Here is a 19923-nt window from a genome sequence, read left to right on the forward strand (position 1 = left end):
TTGCTACTTTGGGATTGTAGATGCTTCTCCTGCAGCTGGCAGGACAGACGGGATGGGCTCTGCCTCTTTCCTGGGACTGAAATGAAGTGTTCCCGGCTTCCCATGTCACACCTTTGCAGCTTGTAACTGCCTTTCTGAGTCATCTCCTAGGCAAACCGCTGACCATGTACCACATACATCTTATTTTTGCTGTTGCGGTAATGTGACTGTCACGAATGCAATTTTTAAAAAGAATGAATGCAGCTGTTGTGTTTTTCACTTCAAGCGCCGCTCCAGTCGAGCGTGGAGGGGCGGGGAAGCAGGTCTTAACCCAGGAGCTGGAGGGGTCTGTAACAATTCCTAGAATCTCGGATCACTTCTAGGCTGTGTCCTGCAGATGGCGCCATTGCCACTTCCCAGCGCGAAAAGTGCGCGCTTCACCTGCCGAAAGCGCCCGAGTTGGCTTAGCCAGGGGATCTCAAATGATCAGCAAAAGCTGCTGGTCCCGCTCTCCTCACATACCTTGCTGGAGCGCCAAACTCGAGTCTTTCTCCAGGCTTGGCCCAGGAGTGTCAATCACTCTCATCTTGCAGAAACCCCTCCCTCCTTCATTTGGCATCCCCAGGGTCCTCATCTTTCTTTTCTCCTGTCTCCTGACCCGGGGTAGGGGGCCGGAAAGGGGGGTGTTACAGGGAGGCTGCTGTGCCGCTGCTCCTCTGTGTGCACACACCCTCCTGCCAATCCCATCCCCTTTTATGTCACTTCTGCACAGGACCCCAAGTGGGCCTCTGTAGTGCACCCCCTTTCTCTCCTGACACCCAGATCCCCGGTCTGAGTAGTTCATGGAGCTGCTGGTTCTGGATGGAGCTGTCTGCCCACAGGGTGGTGGGAAGCCCACAGGGCATTTTGACAGGAAGCATGCCAGAGCCTCTCTCTTTAGATACCTGGAAGTGGTGGCAGAAACACGGGAAACACCCCTCCCAGCATGGGGGTAGAGGTTCAGACTTTACCTCTTTAAGAGTTACTTATTTAAAAGGGAGGGAAAGAGGGAGGGAGAGAAAAACAAAACGCTCTTCTGTCCTCAGGTGCACACCTCAAATGTCCACGAGAGTTAGGGCTGGGCCAGGCCAAGGTCAGGTCCTTGAGCCATCACCTGCTGACTCGCAGGCACATTAGCAGAAAGCTGGATTGGAGGAGCAGCAGAGACACGAATCAGGTGCTCTTATATGGGACATGGGTCTTCCATGCTGCAGCTCAACACATTGTATCACACAGTGCCCTGAGCTTTAAAGGGACAGGTGATATGGGACCCAGAAGTATTCAAGGGGGTTGGGGGGGAGCCACCACGCTGATGCCTCTAGGTTTCTGGGTGGTGTTGCATTTTCCCCAGCCCTTGAGGGCTTATGGATGCATAAAACAGTTCCAGAAATTTTTTGAAGGGAGTCCAGGCTTGGGCTGCCTTTACCATTTTAAGTTCCACCTGCATTCAGTACCAATGTTAGCACAGCTTTGCACTGTCCCATAATGACCTCATGGTTGTAGCCAGGGCTGGGGTGAGGAAGGCCCTTCCTGTGTCTTCAAGCGGAGCACCCTGAATCTCCCCCCTGCCTTGTCAGGCCCATCGTGGGGGCCTCAGGCCCTGCCTTTGCCTGATCCTTTTAGCTGGACTCCCAAGGCTGGTCACCTCCTGCCTGCAATACTGCCTTATCCTCAGAGCCCTTTCTGTTTTCTCTGCCTGGGCTTTCCTCCTAGCACCCGCTGCAGAGCCAGCTACATGCCAGCTTTCTTGTAACACAGCTTTTTCCTATAATTTTCCCTAACACCCAACAATCTTCCTTTACCTTGCATTCAAGGCACCAAACCTCATGACTCTGTCTCACACTCCAGGATCCGGGCAAATTCCGATCCTCCTCCCTCTACCCAAGGTCCTACCCCCTGTCTGGTCTCATGACTGAAACCTCCTACCTCTGTCTCCTGAAAGGGCTCACACTCCTCGGGGAGGGCCAGGCTGTCCCAGCTGGGGCATCACTGCTCCTCCATCCCCTGGGCACTCGGCACACTCCCATCTGTGCTCTGGAGATCTGAGTGTCTCTTTTTTTGTAGCAGGAAGTCAGGATTGGCAATCTAAGTTTCATATCTCCCAAGGATGGAGGGAGTACAGCATGAAAAAGATGCTCAGAGTGCAAGTTGCCGGTCTGGGGAAACAGAAATAGTTCTCATTCTCTCATGCACGCACACGTGTTTGTGTATGCATGTGTGCACACCTGTGTAAGAGAAACAATGGGTACATGGAGGATGGCTCACACCTGAACTCACTACAGGCAAAGAGATGCCAGTTCTGATCCCACATGGGAAACCACAGCAAAAGCTACCAACTGTGTCACACCTGTTAGGAACAAGGCACCAGAGGAGGGCGGGAAAGGGCCCGGGCTCCTTGGACAACAATTCCCCTGGCTAGCTCCCAGTGTCTGCTCCCAGAGACACAGCCTCCTGCGTTAGTCACTCCCTGGGAAGGGCTGGATTTCCACCTTCGATCTTGGGAGAAACCAGTTACTGGGAGCTTCCACAGCATCTGTGGGGAGCTGAGTGCGTCTAGCCTTGGAAGAACCACAGGGCCTTTTTATAGCACTGAAGCGTAATTTTGGTGAACCTGGCTTTTTGTTTTTTCAGGAAGTCTAGACTGGCTTATAACTCTAACAACACATATGTCAACAGTTTGGGTGCAGAACAGTTTTAGGAGGGGTGTGCAGAGAAATCTTTGATGCCCTAGTGAGGAGTAACTAATCTTTGTGTCCCACCTAGTAAGATATTAGTGAGTCCACGCTGACCACTTCCTGTCTGATTCTAGGCTTTCCTTGTTGTTCTCTGCTGGGGCTTTTAATTGATCGGGATGATACTCTGCCGGCTCTACCTTCAGACCAGAGATGGTCTCCCCAACAAGCCGTTGAACTTATCTGGACAATAAGATACTGGACTCTATGTTTGGTATATGCTTGCAATGAAAGAATCTCAACTGAACTTGAACTGTGGCAATGCAGCAAGGTGAAGGAATCCACCATGGGGGGAGGGCTTGGGGAGGGGTGGGAGGAATCCTAGTACCTATAAAACTGTGTCACATACTGCAATGTAAAAAAATAAAAAAAAGAACCACAGGGCCTTTCTGGGTCACTGGAGCTTAGAGGAATCACAGAGCAAGGGCCCTTTCTGCTAGTCAGATCCCTGGAGCTAGAACCTGGCACGAGGCTGAGGTCCAGGAAACATCACCAATGCAACTTTTGGGTGGGGGAGAGTTTGAGCTTAGGCAGCTGTCCTTCTGCTTCTTGGACAGTAAATATTATTATTTAAAAGAATCTTTATTGGAAAGGCAGATTTATAGAGAGAAAGAAAGACAGGAAGATCTTCTATCCGCTGGTTCACTCTCCAGGTCACCACAATGGCCAGAGCTGAGCCAATCCAAAGCAACGAGTCATGAGTTTCTTCTGGGTCTTCCATATGGGTGTAGGGTCCCAAGACTTTGGGTCATCCTCTACTGCTTTCCCAGGTCACAAACAGGAAGCTGAATGGGAAGTGGAGCAGCCAGGACTCAAACTGGCACCTGTATGGGACCCTGGTGTTTACAAGGGGAGGATTAGCAGATTAAGGGGGCCCAGTAATTATGCCTGTAAACTGATCATTCCTTCAATTTGTTTATATTTGGAGGGGAGCTTTCTGAATTTCATAATATTGTATTAGCATAATGTTAAGGCAGGTGTTTGACTTGGTGGTTAAGATTCTGCTTGAGGTTCTTGCAAACCATCCTGAGAGTGCCTGGTTGGAGTCTTAGCTGCTGTGTTTCTGGTCCAGTTTCCTGCTAACACGTGCCACAGGGAGCATCAGGCAGTAGCTCAAGTACTCCGTGTCATTTGGGTAATTAGGAATGAACAATTAGGGAGGAGACACAAGACCCTCCTCCAAGGGTAACACCAAGGACCCTGCTCTCCTCTGGGGGTCACCTGAAGTCACCCCCTTTGCCGTTGAGTTTTTTTTTTTTAAAGATTTTATTATTATTGGAAGGCTGATATACAGAGAGGAGGAGAGACAGAGAGGAAGATCTTCCATCCGATGTTTCACTACCCAAGTGAGCCGCAACGGGCCGGTGCGTGCCAATCCGATGCCGGGAACCAGGAACCTCTTCCGGGTCTCCCATGCGGGTGCAGGGTCCTAAAGCTCTGGGTCATCCTTGACTGCTTTCCCAGGCCACAAGCAGGGAGCTGGATGGAAAGTGGAGCTGCCGGGATTAGAACTGGCGCCCATATGGGATCCCGGTGCTTTCAAGCCGAGGACTTTAGCCGCTAGGCCACGCCGCCGGGCCCGCCGTTGAGTTTTTTAAAATGTCCTGGTGAGATGGAGCTCAGGCAACCTAGAAATATCTAGTTCGTAGTCACATGCACAGAAGGTCCCAAGATACATGACTCCAGGCGTCCATCACAAACGCCACTCATCAATGTCTTGGCCACATTCCTAGTCAATGCATCTCATACGTCACGGATGAAAGCTCAAACCAGGAAGAAAAGAGATGACATGTTCTTGCTACCAGCCCATCCCATCGCTGTGATATGCATTAATAAGATCTTGTTTAACTTGCTCTACTTTTGTCTCTGAACTAGGGTACATCACTCTGTTGAGGAGGAGCGGAGGCCTGCCACCCACTGCTGGGGACAAGGCGACCCTGCCACCATGTAGAGGACTCAGACTGGGTTCCAGACTTCAGGTCTCTGCCTCTTGTTGTTCTGCCTTTCAAATAACATGAACACCAGTCTATACTTTATTACAAAAAAGAGTAGGTTTCAACCTTAAAAAGAATGCCATTTAATTGTGAAACCGTAAGTGCTTTAGGACAAAGAGTACTAGACGGTGGACTGCATGAGGCAATTCATCCTAACCTTCTTTTTTTTTTAAATTGGAAAGGCGGATATATATAGAGAAAGATCTTCTGTCCAATGATTCACTCCCCAAGTGACTGCAACAGCTGGTGCTGCACTGATCCGAAGCCAGGAGCCAGGAGATTCCTCCAGGTCTCCCACGCAGGTGCAAGGTCCCAAGGCTTTGGACTGTCTTGAACTGCTTTCCCAGGCCCCAAGCAGGGAGCTGGATGGGAAGTGGAGTTGCTGGGATTAGACCCAGCACCCATATGGGATCCTATTGTGTTTAAGCTGAGGACTTTAGCCTCTGGGCCACCGCACAAGGCCCCATCCTAACCTTAATCAAGGATCTACTACTGTTATAACATAGCTTCCCATCAAATGAGCACTGCCATCAGGGTGGGGTCAGGTTTTGGTAGCCACTTCCATAAACACTGAGAAGATGATGCTCTTCTGAGTTTCATCTTCCCCCTCCCCTCCAACGATGTTCCATCATTGACACTGCAGCCCCGGGATTTTTCACCATCTGGAGGATTCTACCCCCTTAACATTGGGGATATTTTTATATTCGGGGCCTTACAATTACATTCCTTCAGCTCGAGGGTTTCAGAGCAAAAGGAGGCAATTCTTTCTACCTGCTCCATGGGACTCTGCTTTTGTAACAAGCACATAATTTCAATACAACAATCATGGGAACCACCTATGTGGCCTCCAATTTACCACTTCAGTCCTATTTCCCACGGGGTCACACGCTGAGTAATGGACTGAAACACCAACCTACACGGCTCACATTTCCCTTAAGCCTTTGGTTACTGAAAATAAAGCCAAGGGGAAGAGAACAGCGTCATAGAGCAGGGTGCCTGCAGGGAGTGCCACACTTGGTGCCAAGGACAGCTTTTCGGATGGAGGGAGCAAGCTGCAGCAGCAGCTTACTGTTCTGGTGTGGCTGCAGGCTGATCACTGCGCTGGGAGTGCTCCTCAGCGGGAACATCTGCGCTGGGGAGCATCAGCACCGCCCTCCCTCTCCCGTACCCCCAGGGCTGGGGGAAGACCTCGCCTTGGTGACTCTGAAGGCACAGAATGGCTAAAGCCTACAGAGGTTCATTTTGCCAAAGTGCCCGGGCTACACACCCTGCCCTGACTCAAAGACTCAGATACTGCCAGCACAGCAGGTGCACCTGGCCCAGCCACACCCTGAGAAGTTGGGAGGAGTCACTGACTGTTGCAAACAGCTCCCCGGTGCCCAAATCTTTATTCAGGAACCATTCCTGACTCACTGAGAGAACCTGAGGATCAGAGGAGGCACCACAGCACAGGCTCGGGTTCCCCTCCCACAGGGCTCCTCCTCCTACTCATTCAGCCCAACGCCTGCCTCCCTCTCCTTTCAAGCCCTTCCAACTCTTCATCTCATTTCCCTTTTAAAAAGACTAATTTATTTTTTATTGAAAAGGCAGATCAGTTTTACAGAGAAAAGGAGAGACAGAAAGGTCTTCCATCCACTGGTTCACTTCCCAAACGATCATAACAGCTGGAGCTGAGTGACCCAAAGTCATGAGTCAGGAGCTTCTGGGTCTCCCACGCGGGTGCAGAGTCCAAAGCTTTTGGGCTGTCCTCAACTGCTTTCTCAGGCCACAAGCAGGAAGTTGGAAGGGAAGTGGAGCAACCGGGACATGAACTGGTGCCCATATGGTATCCCAGCACTTAACAACTGAACCATCGTGCACGGCCCTCCTTCTTCCCTCTGACTAAGGCAAGAGGATAAATGTCCCCTTGAATATCTCTCGTTCTTTCGCTGTGTTAAACTTTGAATGATTGTTTCTTTGGTTTCACAGTTATGTTCCCCTCTCCTTTACCAATATCCAAACTACCTAGAGAGTTAGAACAACACGGATGTTGCACATAGAAACGGGTATACTGGTGTTTTGAATCCAGCACTTTTTTTTAAAAGATGTATTTTATTTTAATTAAAAAGTCGGATATACAGAGAGGAGAAAAGACAGAGAGGAAGATCTTCTGTCCAATGATTCACTTCCCAAATGACTGCAATGGCTGGAGCTGAGCCGATCTGAAGCCAGAAGCCAGGAGCTCTTCAGGGTGTCTCACATGGGTACAGGGTCCTAAGGCTTTGGGTTGTCCTTGACTGCTTTTCCAGGCCACAAGCAGGGAGCTGGATGGGAAGCGGGGCTGCCAGGACATGAACCAACACCGATAGGAGATCCCGGTGTGTTTAAGGCGAGGACTTTAGCCTCTAGGCCACCACATAAGCCCCCCACCTCTTTTTTTTTCTTTCTCTGCAGTTAAGGAAACGAAAGCACAGACAAGGTGACATTCCCAGGGTCACCTTGCTAAGACATGGAAAAGCAGGGTCAGAGATGAAAGTGGAAGCTGTGAGAAAGAATTGTCTATTAAGACTGGTCCTCCTGTAGCCCACAGTCCAACACGGCAGGACCTGACTTCCCCTCCCAATGCCATTCTCACCACTTGACAGATGTCTCCACTACTGCTACCTTTACTCCTTTCTAAAAGTTACTTTTATTGGAAAGTCAGATATACAGAGAGGAGAGACAAAGAGGAAGATCTTCCATCTGTTGATTCACTCCCAACCAGCTGCAACGGCCGGAGCTGTGTCTATCCAAAGTCAAGAGCCCAGAGCCTATTCCAGGTCTCCCACGTGGGTGCAGGGTCCTAAGGCTTTGGGCCGTCCTCGACTGCTTTCCCAGTACACAAGCAGGGAGCTGGATGGAAAGTGGAGCTGCTGGGATTAGAACCGGCGCCCATATGGGATCCCGGTGTGTGCAAGGTGAAAACTCCAGCTGCTGAGCTACCATGCTGGGCCCAGCTCCAACAGTTTCTAAGGAACTTGTCTCAAAAGGCTACAACAGCTCCCCGAGCCCTTGTTTCCCCAAATGTTACAGAAGAACACAGCACTGTCAGGGTTGCTGTGAGGACTGAACATTGTGAGCCAAGGGCTGAGGTCAGAGCAGGTGGCTGATACATAGAAGCTCTGTATTTTTACTGTTTGGGGTCCTTTCATATGGTCGAGGAAGGCTTTCTCAAGATCCTTCACTTACATAAGTGAATTCAAGATGAAATAAATAAATCTATTAAAAACATACACCCTAACAAACAATAGTAAAACAGACCAGGTGAATACAGCAGGGTTAAGACTAGATGACGACTCTTTGGGTAGTTAATCTTACATCTTTCTGTATTTATCAGACACTTTTGTAATAAAGGTTAAACAGTAAAAATACTAAATATATATTCGTTGGGAAGAAGGGAGGTTGAGTATTACTTTTCAAACAGAAAGTTATAAACATTTGACCTATTCATTTTCATGCCTTTTGTTATCACATATTTACTGATAAATGAAAAAACGTGAAAATCCATTATCTCCACTCACATTCGTAAAATTCATGATAACCTGACAACAATCAATATGGAAAACAATGGATAAGCATAAATCTTTACTAAAACGAATGTCGGCAAACGGCCTCAAACTTGTCTCTAGCATAGAGCGTTAGGTGGGCTGTTATTCAGAAGAGCCACTAGGGGCCGCTACAGATCAGCATTCCACAGAAACAGGCCACTTGACTCAGGGCCACTCCACCTGCAGGTCTGGGATGGCGTATTTCAGCACAGCCTGCAAGGCCCAGCTCTGCCAAGAGCAAGCACCAGCTGTAGGCTCCACCACTAATCCTCTGGGCTTCCTAACTCCAGTTGGTGCCTGGAGGGGCTGGCGTGTGCAAAAATGGACAGTTCTTATCAGGGCTTTATTTCTTTTCTTTCTTTCTTTTTTTTTTTTCAAAGTTGTATTTTATTTATTTGAAAGGCAGGATTACAGTGAGAGGCAAAGAGGGTAAGAGGAAGGTCTTCCACCCACTGGCTCACTCTTCAAAAGGCCACAATTGCCAGGACACAGGGCCTGCAATTCCGCAGCATTCTTCTGGAAGTGGAGCTGTTTCCTGCTGTTTTTCCAGGTGCATTAGCAGGGAGCTGGATCAGAGGTGTACCCAGACAGGGTGCTGGGAGATGGGATGCTGCCATCACCAGCAGGCAGCAAGCGGCTTGCCCACCCACCGCACCACAGTCTTGGCCCCTGACTTCTTTCCTCTAGTGATAAGCCTTATTTCCAATACCTCATTCATGTCATCAGATGTTCACCAATACCTGCACACACTTGATGTCATCAGTACGTTTATGGGCAAACCACGTTTTCACGAACATATACAGGTTTAAGTGCCCCTTACTCAAAATGGCTGGGACGAGGCATTTTTGAATTTCTGATACCTTCAGATGTTGGATTTTGTAACGTTTGCATACATGGGATATCTCAGGGAGGGGCCTCAGGTGTGGAGACAATTCACGTATGTTTCCCAGGCACCTTACAGCTGACCGCACACCTTACATACATATACCTTGTACACAGCTCAGATTTTGCCTGTGATCCATCCCATAAAATCAGAGTTCGGAGTTCCCACCTGTGGGTCACACTGGTGCTCCAAAAATAGATTTGAGGTTTTTAGGTTAGGGAAATTCAACTGTGTAATAAAATCCGTGTCTTGGGCTAGGAATTCCCTTTACACATTCTATATGAGTTTTATTCCACTGCAGGTAGGTGCTGGGAGAGTTCCTGATACTAAAAAAAGAGTTTTATTGGTTAAAATACTTTTGCTCACTAATACACCCCATTCTCACAACAATCTTGAAAGGGTTAGCATCAATCTTATTGGGAATGTGGGAAGCTGAGACATAAACCAGTGGTCCCAGGTGACTCCACCAGGGGGATGCAAAGACCAGGATGTTTCTCCCATTGCTGATGAAGACTGGGCTCATGGAGGGACTGGCAGCAGCTGAGTGTAGCAGAGATGGATCTGGCTCCTGGCAGCCCCATGCACTCTCTGTTGTATCACGCTTTGTGAGGAGTATGTGACAGTGTACAACAGACACACAGGTATTCCTCACAGAACAAAGGGTTGGAAAGGCCTTCTGACCAGAGGAGCATAAAGATGCCATATTGGCAGGCTGGTTGGAGTGGCTCTGCTGCTTCATGGCTGGCATACTCATCTGTGCTCATATCCCATACAGAGCAATAAACATGGGTTACTCACAAGGAACATGGGATGAATTGGGCTCCCTTGCCCTGCTTGTTCAGGGGGCTCCATCACTAGAGGCTGCCCTGTATCTATTCTCTCTGGTGCTCCACCCCATGACAGGGCTCCGGATCTAATTTGGAATAAGTGGCAATCTATTGAGAACACATGAGGTTTCATTGGAAATGTAATATAAACAACCCATGTCTCATTTTCCTTCTAGAACATTCCTGGGCAAAGAGTAGAGATTAGAAAGAAAAGAATACACTGTATGGGGAGGCCAAGTGTCATGATGTCTTCAGTGGCCTGTATGGAATGATGGATTAGGATTTATTGAAAACAAAATTCATAACTGTGCTGGCATGTCACGCCACATGGGTCTGCTGGAGATGTCCACAGCTCACCCAGCCTTCTGTGATCTCTGAGCCCGGGGCAAACTGCAGAGAAAGAACATTCACGTCTGGTCCATGGGCAGCTAGGAGCCATCCTGGGGCAGACACTGAGCTACGGGGAACTGGTCCTTATCTTTGCACAGCGACTCTTCCCTCTGCCAGGATGCTGAATGTGGGGTCCACAGGCTCCAACTGGTCCAATGCAGCTACTCATCCCCATGAAACTTTTCTCGAAGGTCTGGGTGACGCTGGTGGGCACACAGAGGGCTTAATGATATAAGCATGACCGCTAACCTTCAATGAATTATGCTGCTTCTTTCTCTTTAAAGATTGTTATTTTTATTGGAAAGGCAGATACAAAGAGAGGAGGAGAGACAGAGAAGATTCTCTATCCAATGATTCACTGCCCAAGTGACCGCAACGGCTGGAGCTGCACTGATCTGAAGCCAGGAGCCAGAAACTTCTTCCAGGTCTCCCACGTGGGTGCAGGATCCCAAGGCTTTGGGCCGTCCTTGACTGCTTTCCCAGGCCACAAGCAGGGAGCTGGATGGGAAGCGGGGCTGCTGGGATTAGAACTGGTGCCCATATGGGATCCTGGTGTGTTCAAGGTGAGGACTTGAGCTGCTAGGCTACCACACTGGGTCCACTTCCTTCTCTTAAAGAGTTGACTGAGGGGAAGACTGAAGGAACAGAGAGCTTGCTGCTGCTCCTCTACTAAGCGTTCCATGCCAGTGCGTCCCCACACATTCACGCAAGGTGTTTCCCACGGCATGTGCAAAGGCTGGGAGTCTCTGCTTAGCTCACCAGCAAGAAACACTGATTCTCAAAGCAGTATGTTCCATCTTTGCCATTCAATTGGTGAGCCTTTCAATTTATGTGCCCAAATAAACGTATCTTTAAATCCCCCTTTCTAGAAACTCTCTAAAGTCACTTTGCATTTACCCTGGCAAATCTTTGTGGCACCTCAGAAATGTCTTCGTCATTTTAATTTTCATGGGAATGGGGAAGCTACAGCCTCTTCAGTCACTCAAGGTTGACACCAACATTAAGAGGCTATGAGGAAAAGTATAAGATTCAAAGGGTTTGTTTATGGCTGGTGCTAAAATGTTGCTTGGTGAGAGGCTAAAGTTATTGGTGAAACTGGAATTTGGGTGCTATCCATTTATCTTGTTATTCCTCACAACAACAACCAATTGAGAAATGACTCTTTCTGCTGGAAGCCCTAAGTAGAAGAAAAAGAATAATACTAAGAAAGAGTAGCTTAGGGAGAATCTGGGTTATCTTGGAGCCAGGTCCTCCCCACTTTAAGGCTCAGAGGATAAATGTAGGAGGTGTCAGCAAGCATGGTGCCACTTATCCTTAAGTTTTCTGCTTTTCTTCTTCCAATTAGCCAGGTCTTAGGTCATCCACCTTCTGATTTGGGGAGCATTTCTACGTCCTCCCATTTATGCACAGCAGAACATCCACATATAATATGCAGAATGCTCACTGCCAAGGTTTAAAACCCCAATACCAATATCCGTTCTCTCCTGCAGGCATTTCAAGGTGGCACCAGTGGCAGCCAGACACCAAGTGCCACCAGCCTCCCCTCCTGTCCAGGAGCTGAAGTGCCCGCCTGCCAATAACACACAGAGTGGCAGGATGGCCTCAGGAGCCCCAGACACTTTGAGAAGAAACTGATGCTCCCTGCCTTATCAAAACCCAGCGTGCGGGGAAAGCCACCGTCGTATACTGTGCCATTGTGGTCAGGGTCCCAACGACACTCCCCTCTGCCTGTGCATCCATTTCCATCACCAGAAGTGCAGAACCCTGAGAATCCAACCACTTCCTCTTAATACTGCAGTCACCCGCTCCACTTGGCCCAAACGTCGCACCTTCAACAATGTTCATGTGTATCTTCTTTCTTTCCCCCTTTCTTACTAACTTTTCCCATTTGCAATTAAGCTTATGTATCACTCTTTTTGAACTAACGTCTTTGACATATAAAAGATAACTTTGGCTCCCCAAATACTAAGCCTGCCACCGGCCACTCCGCATGACCTTCTGACAATCAGAACTCAATTCCAACCCCCGAGCCACATGAAAACGCACACAGCCCCTTACCCTCTGCACCTTGCACCAGCCCATCTCCTAAACGGGCCCTTTCACATGCTTCAAATACAGTCTCACCTTTCCAAAGAAATGCTGCGTGGACACAGCGAGAGCGTCGAAGCCGCAGGCTGCCTTTCGCAGCTCCCCACGGGCCCAGCTGAGCAGCCGGGCCTGCCGCTCACACCTGTCCTTCAGCCGCTGCACCAGCTGCCTCTCGGCCTCACGCGCCTGTAGGTCAGGCCTGCTTGCAAACCCATTCCGAGGGGCTGTCGTCCTCTGCTTTGGATATCCTAGAGAAACACATAAAGCAAACCAGTCACTGTGAACAAGAGCTCAACACAAGGAGCAGGCAGGGAGCCGTGTCGGCGACAGGTCCTGCCCCCTCAGCTTTTTGCTAACAGAAGACCCTGGGAAGAAGTGCTGATGGTTCAAGCAGTCGGATCCCTGTCACCCATGTGGAAGATCTGGACAGAGTTCCTGGCTCCTGGCTATTGTAGGAATTTGGGGAGTGAGCCAGCAGATGGGAGATTTGCCTGACTGCCTCTTCCTCTCAAATAAACTGGAAAACAAATCAAATCAAGTGTGACAACAGCTTCTTCTACAGAAAAAGCACAACACAAGCAAGGAGAGGGAACTGCTCACGGTTGGCCATTTTAAGGATTAAAAGAAAACAAACCCAGATATTTATTTGCACCATTCAAAGTTTTATGCCTGGAAAAAGGATAATAGACAATATCACCAAATTCATTTCAGTGTCCAACATTTCTTCAAAGCCTGTTTAGAAAAATTAGTCAGTTGCTTTTTTAATTTTCTTGAGGAGATTAATCTTGGACAATGTCTACTGGGACCTAAGCCAATCAACGCAGGTAAAAGACAAACTTAGACTAACCCCACAACTTTTTCTTTAAAAAAAAAAAAAAAGCTTTACTCAGAGATTTATTGCAAGAAATGGTGCTAGTATGGTAATTTTGGAAATAATTTCATGTTTTAGTAGGAGAAAAAAAGAGGCATGCTAATTTTATTAGCTTTCAAGATTTAAGACAAAAGTGATAAATATAGAACAAAACATAAGAGAAAAATCTGCTATGCTAAATTTGAATTGGTTACATCACTGTGTAGTCAGGATATCACACAGAGGAAGAAAACTGTTGCACCACTCTCGCCTCTGGGAAGGTCCAGTTGCAATCGATGTTCCAAACCTCCATACCTTGGTTTCTGTATACTGCTTTTCACTAAGAACAATGGAGACTCCTTGGATAAACAGTTCATTCCAACTAGGAAAGTATAAGGCAAGCCTGGGTGTTAGAAATCCCTCTGAGGTTGATGGTGAGCAAGGGGTCAGAAGTCACAAAGGGCAGCTTGAAAGGGCTCCCCTGACCAAAGCTGAGACAACTTGATCACCAAAAAGAAAACTATATTGGTTACAAGTATTAAAAAATATAAACAAGTATGCATGAATGGTAACCATCCCAAAATTAAAGGCTTTTAAAAAAAATCTCTTTACCTAGCAACCTCTTTTTTTTAAAAAGATTTATTTATTTTTATTGCAAAGTCAGATATACAGAGAGGAGGAGAAACAGAGAGAAAGATATTCCATCCAATGATTCACTCTCCAAGGGACCACAACGGCTGGAGTTGCGCCAATCCAAAGCCAGGAGCCAGGAGATTTCTCCAGGTCTCCCACGTGGGTGCAGGGATCCCAATGCCCTGGCCCATCTTTGACTGCTTTCCTAGGCCACAACCAGGGAGATGGATGGGAAGTGGAGCCGCCAGGTTTAGAACCAGCGCCCAGATGGGATCCTGGTGAGTTCAAGGTGAGGACTTTAGCTTCTAGGCCACTGTGCTGGGCCCGTCCCTTCCCTCTCTTTAGGTGGTTGGTCTGATGACCATCTTCAAGTTCAAATTCAGGTCCATCCTGACTATCTTGGCTGCCCCAGTGCCCTATCAGGTCCTCTCCAACACGTTTGCCCAGTGACTGCATGCCACCTCCATGGGTAAAAGTTCAGCCCAAGCCACCGGCACCACTTACTCTCTAATGGGAAGTCTTGCTTGTTGTCATCCTTCCCAATTTTGGCCAGAATGGCAAGTATGGGGACTGATCTTTGTAAATGGGAGGTAGCTCCTGATCCGTGAGGACCTCCCTCTCTCAACTGGCTCTCTATGACAGCAAGAAGGAAGTCTTTATTCCTGACCCTGATCCACAAAACCCTCTGAGGTCTGGTTCCTGGCAGGCAAATGAGAGGTGCTATGGGGGAAGCAAACGAAAGGTATCCCTGGGGTTCAGAACAGGGACTGGGGGGCACAAGGATAGACTACTTTTAGGCTGACAATGAAGGGAGGAAAAGCAAGAAAGATGCTCATCTATCCATTCATCCATCACAGTCAGAGGCCGACAGGAGCAGGTGTCTTCCTGGGACCACTGCTGCTCTGTGTGAGGCTCATAGACATGGAATCCACTAGCAATTGGAGAAGTTTTGAAGTTGTAGTTGACTATGGATTTACATCTTAAGGGCACATTCCTTTGCTCCAGCAATTCATTCTCCCTTATGGAGAAAGAACAAGGACACTGACCATCACAACCACCATATATATATATGGTAAAGATTTATTTATTCTTGTTGGAAAGGCAGATTTACAGAGAGAAGGAGAGGCAGGGAGACAGATTTTCCATCCTCTGACCCAGTTTCCAAATGGCCACAATGGCCTGAGCTAATCCAAAGCCAGAGCCAGGAGCTTCTTCTGGGTCTCCCGCATAGATGCAGGATGTCAAGGCCTTGGGACATCCTCTGCTGCTTTCCCAGACCACAGGCCAGGAACTGGATAGGAAGTGGAACAGCTAGGACACAAACTGGCACCCATATGGGATAATGGTGCTGCAAGGCAGAGGATTAGCCAATTGAGCTATTGTGCCACCTCCACTTTAATATTTCAAATGCTCTTTCTTCTTTTATTGTTTTTGTCTCCACAATATCAGAGTGCAACACACACATACACACACAACCAGCAAATGGTAGCCTCTCCAGAACCCCATATCCCGAGAGTTGGGAGAGTTACGGGCTTGCCAACTTACAAGTACCTCATTTCATAAGGGGAAAAGTGGTTAATTGATCCCAATGCTTCTGATTGCAAATGTAATGGTAACCATGCTAATCTTAATTAAATCTTTCTTCTTTTAACAAGTCATCAGAGATTGAGATGTGACTTTCCCTATGACATTTCTTAAATTACTGTCAATGGGACAGCAGAACAGTAAAATTATGGCTTCTTGGAAACTGTTCTTTATGACAGCAGAATACAGTCTTTTAGGAACTTCACTTGCATATTGTAGGCAAATCAATCTTAATATGTACTTTATCTCAATAGCCTCAGTTCAGAAAATGAAACAAATAGAGATACTAACAAAATGTAGGTAGCATTAAACTCTAGGAAACAACCTAAGGTCTATGGTGGGTTTCCCCTCCCCACAACTACTGTTCGCCTTTGTATTGCTGTGGCTGGTGAGTTTATAAAATTCTCCAGTGCTTTGATTAATTTGGTGAATGGCAGGTGGAGGCCATTGTTTAAATAGAAGGCATTTCTTCCAGAAATACAAAGAACATTGGAAAACTTACTTCCAGCTCAGTGAATGAAAGCAGACTGCCATCAATGCCAGATAGGGTCACCTCTGAGCCGGTGAGTGTTTGTAAACACTCAGGGAGCTGTGTGTTTTTTGCTGTCAGGTTTATTCCTGGGTGAGATGGCTCCTATGGCCTGCCACCTTCAAATACTGTCATCACTGTTGTCATCATCATCATCACGATTGTCGAGACGTTAGAAATGATACTCAGCGGTAAATGGACTATATTGAAGGGATCAGTGATATCCTATTCTTAGCACTGACTTTGACATCATGGCCATTGTTCAGTCTCACTCAAGTGCTCAACATTCCAGAGTGCTGTTCAACAACATATTCAACTCAAACTTCTTCTCCTGGGGCTACCAAACACCCAGGTTCTGAACCAACACAGAGTTTCCCACAGAGCATCAGCTTTGGGGACCAAAACAGCAGGTTGGAGGTTAAGTGCTTCTCATTGGGACTCCTGGTTTGTACTAGTTAAATACCCACAGCATAGACTAGGGTTCAAACTCCTGAGATGATAAGAAGGAAAACTTGAGGGTGACTGTGGAGTTCTCTATTGCTTTTAGTTGAGAAGGGTTCTGCCACTTTCTATATTTATCAAATTGAACTCTGCCTGAGACTAATGATATTTTTTTGGTAAGCGGTGTATTTTTAGTCTTCATTCAAAACAGTACTCTTGCCTGTACTGTCAATTTTTAACTCTGTTAACAGTTCATTCCTGTTTACAGTTCACTTGGTTACCTGCCCACCCATTTGCAAATGCATCACCAGGGTGGCCCATGAAGATGAGCCACTCTGGGAATGGAGAGCACATGTTCAAAGAAGCTGACTCATATGTAGTCAGCTTCACCTGTCGCAGAACAGGTATTGGCTTTTGCTGTCTCCCCTCTGCAGCTAGCACGTAACAAAGCAAAAATGCTAATCTGCTTAGGAAGTAAGGACCTAATGGGAAGGAGAACTGGAGGGTGGCGGCCACCTGGAGCTCACAGGGCACTTGGTGGATGCCAGGATGAAAAATGGTGATGGCGACTTCTATCTGACCTCTGACCCCAACACTGTGTGGGAAGAGCTGCCAGGCAGGCTTTGCAGGGGGGTCACACCATTCCCCTGGCCCAACACCCTGACACATCCAGATGCTGGGATATTTTATCTCCTCACTCCCTGTTCCTTGTAGTTTTATCTTTAATTGCTTCTCAGGCAGTGTGAAGTTCAAAGCAGCAAAGCAGGCAGTCAGAACCTGCTTATCTGTATTAAATTTCTTCCTCAAGATGCAAAGCTTTGGTTTCCCACAGGAGCTTTCCAGTATCCACCCAGCTGAGATGGGACACTGTGATGAGGGACTGCAGACTTTCAACGCGGGGCTGGGGAGAGAAACGCCAGCCTTTTTCTGAAAGCTTGGGTACACTTTCCAGCTGTTAACTGAATCTTAGCCACAGTGTACCTCCTGTATATGAACCAGATGAAGAAAAAGATGCTAGGTTGGCATTTTTGTCATCACCTACAGACAGACCTGATGTCATTTGTTTCATGGCCTGTGGTTCACAGGGAACCAATACATCTGGGCACTTTGAGCACTTCTTCTATGAATGAAGGCAAGTGAGGGGAATCAGCAGGGTAAAGAGGCCCAGTCCTGGCTCTCAAGCCATTCCTTGTCTGGTCAGTGCTAATCCACTTCTGCCTCCAGGGCTTGTGACACCCCCTTCCAATCCCCCCGCCCCCTCCACTGCACCAAATGTACTTGCCACTAACATCCATGTTGCAGTCACCCTATCCTTTCTGTACTAATGTGTCAGGGTTAAGGGGAAACTCTAAATCCACAACTCCCTCCTTCTGTCCAAAGCTTGCCCCATTCTTGATTTAGTTTGACTGTCAGACTTAGCCTATCCATTGAAACTACCCCAAGAAAATGACCAAGTCACTCTTAGTGGGACAGACAGAGCTTATACTGATCTTCAGTGACAACTGACAACTCAACAGTCCTCAGGAGGTGAATGCAAACAGTGTGCGTGCCAAGGCTGAGCTATAAACAGGTTGCGTGCAAAGGTTGAGCTTTGGGGAGGACGAGGCCTTAGAAAATGGAACGAGAGGATTAAAAATTCATCAGCAGTCATCTGGTCACTTACCAGAGCAGTGGAATGGATGGAAAAGCTCAGCTTACTGTTAAAGCTGGAACGTTTCATGGACATAATACAAAGTGCACCGTGTCACACTGGAACCTCTATGTTCACAGTATCTGAGCAAAACCATGACCTTGATATTTGCAAACAAGAAGAAAAATAATTCTAGGACACAACTTTGATAGCTGTTCAGTTTAAGGCAACGCACTTCATGAATTCAGCCAACATCTTAGCAGGCACTTTGACTCCCCTTGGGAACACTTGTGCTCAGTGTTTTTTAGACCTGGATAGACTTTATTTTGTTCAATCAATCTGAAATTATTTCAGAAAATTTTGCCCGGTGATACACTCTGACAGGTCTTCAAAATGATCATGGGAAATGCCTATAAGGAAAAAAATATCTATGCTTGGATTTCCCAAAACACAAACAAAAATCTGCACCAAAAATAAACTCATGTTATAAACCTGTATTTTTCTATGAAATTTCTGAAGTATCCCATATTTTCCTAATTAGAACACAAAAATAAAAACAAAATTTACACCACAATAAAATTACCTTGTAACAATTTTTTCATAAACTCATACTTACGTACTTCTACTTTCCTAGCCAGCATCACAGGTTGTTTCCTTAGGGATTGCCTGTGATGGGGAAAGGCAAACAGCAGGTGCTGTGAGACAGAGCACCTCCCTCCAACAGAAACCAAGGCTGGGCAGCACCTGATCTAAAAATAAGTGACTGGTTACACCCTATGGAACAGAGGTTGGTATTTCGCATCCCCAGAAAGCAGCAGATTATTTTCTTGTTTGAAATACAGGAGAACAGAAACAAAACAAAGCAAAAAACAATCTACAACCAGGGATTCAAAACCAACAGAACAATTTGGCAATATCATCTGTTTTTAAGATGAAATAAAAATGGTCACAAAACAGCATTCATGAAACTTGTTTATAAGAAGTATAAGTACTCGTGTCAAGGTAAATCTACACCTCTCCTTTCTTGGAGGGTGAAAAACAGTGGGTTCACAGTGTTATGCAACTGGGAAAAATTCATGAAAAAATGTAGCAAATTTTGGCAAGATGAATAAAAATATGTCTAGTATTCTCAAATCAAATTCACAATACCCTGCATCCTCCATCCTGCCCCTTCCCGTGTCCTGGCAGTCCCCATCCTGCCACCATGACAGATGTGTCCCTTCTAGCTTTCTCCCCCTCCATCCCCACTCCAATTAAAACACAAAACAAAAAAACCATAAAATAAAAAAATACTGCTGCTATGGGTGGAATATTTATATCTTCCCCTTCCCACAAACTACTCAACTGAAGCCCTAATCTGAAAGTGGAACCTATGAGAAGTAATTAGGGCATGATAGTGGCACCCTCATAATTGGGATTGGTGCCCTATAAAAAGAGGCACCAATCATAAATGAAAATGATAAAGCAAAACAGTAAAGCAAAAATATCTACCAGAAATAAAGCTAAGGAGACAGGCCTTTTGGTGTAACAGTTGAAACCCACATCCCATATTGCAGTGCGTTGTTTAGGTCTTGGTTCTGCTCCATATTCTAGCTTTCTGCTAATGTACACCCTGACAACAGGTGATGGTTCAATCGGTTGGGTCCACACCACTCATGTGAGAAACCCAGACTGAGTCTCTAGCTCCTGGCTTTGGCCTGGCCCACTATGAGTGCTGTGAACTTATGAGAAATGAACCAGTAGGCAGAAGACTTCTAT

The 19923-nt window shown here is 47.0% G+C and overlaps 1 protein-coding gene across 2 annotated transcripts in view; it reads right to left on the minus strand.

Moving 5' to 3' along the window:
• MTUS2 (microtubule associated scaffold protein 2) overlaps positions 1 to 19923 on the minus strand; it is a 524310-nt gene that overhangs the window by 94980 nt on the left and 409407 nt on the right. For both annotated transcript variants that reach the window (XM_004577560.3, XM_036493410.2), the window contains exon 8: positions 12535 to 12746. In XM_004577560.3, the coding sequence (XP_004577617.2) occupies positions 12535 to 12746 (212 nt within the window). The remainder of the gene's footprint in view (positions 1 to 12534; positions 12747 to 19923) is intronic.

The sequence above is a fragment of the Ochotona princeps genome, chromosome 12 (assembly GCF_030435755.1).
Source record: "Ochotona princeps isolate mOchPri1 chromosome 12, mOchPri1.hap1, whole genome shotgun sequence".
Taxonomy (NCBI): Eukaryota; Metazoa; Chordata; class Mammalia; order Lagomorpha; family Ochotonidae; genus Ochotona; species Ochotona princeps.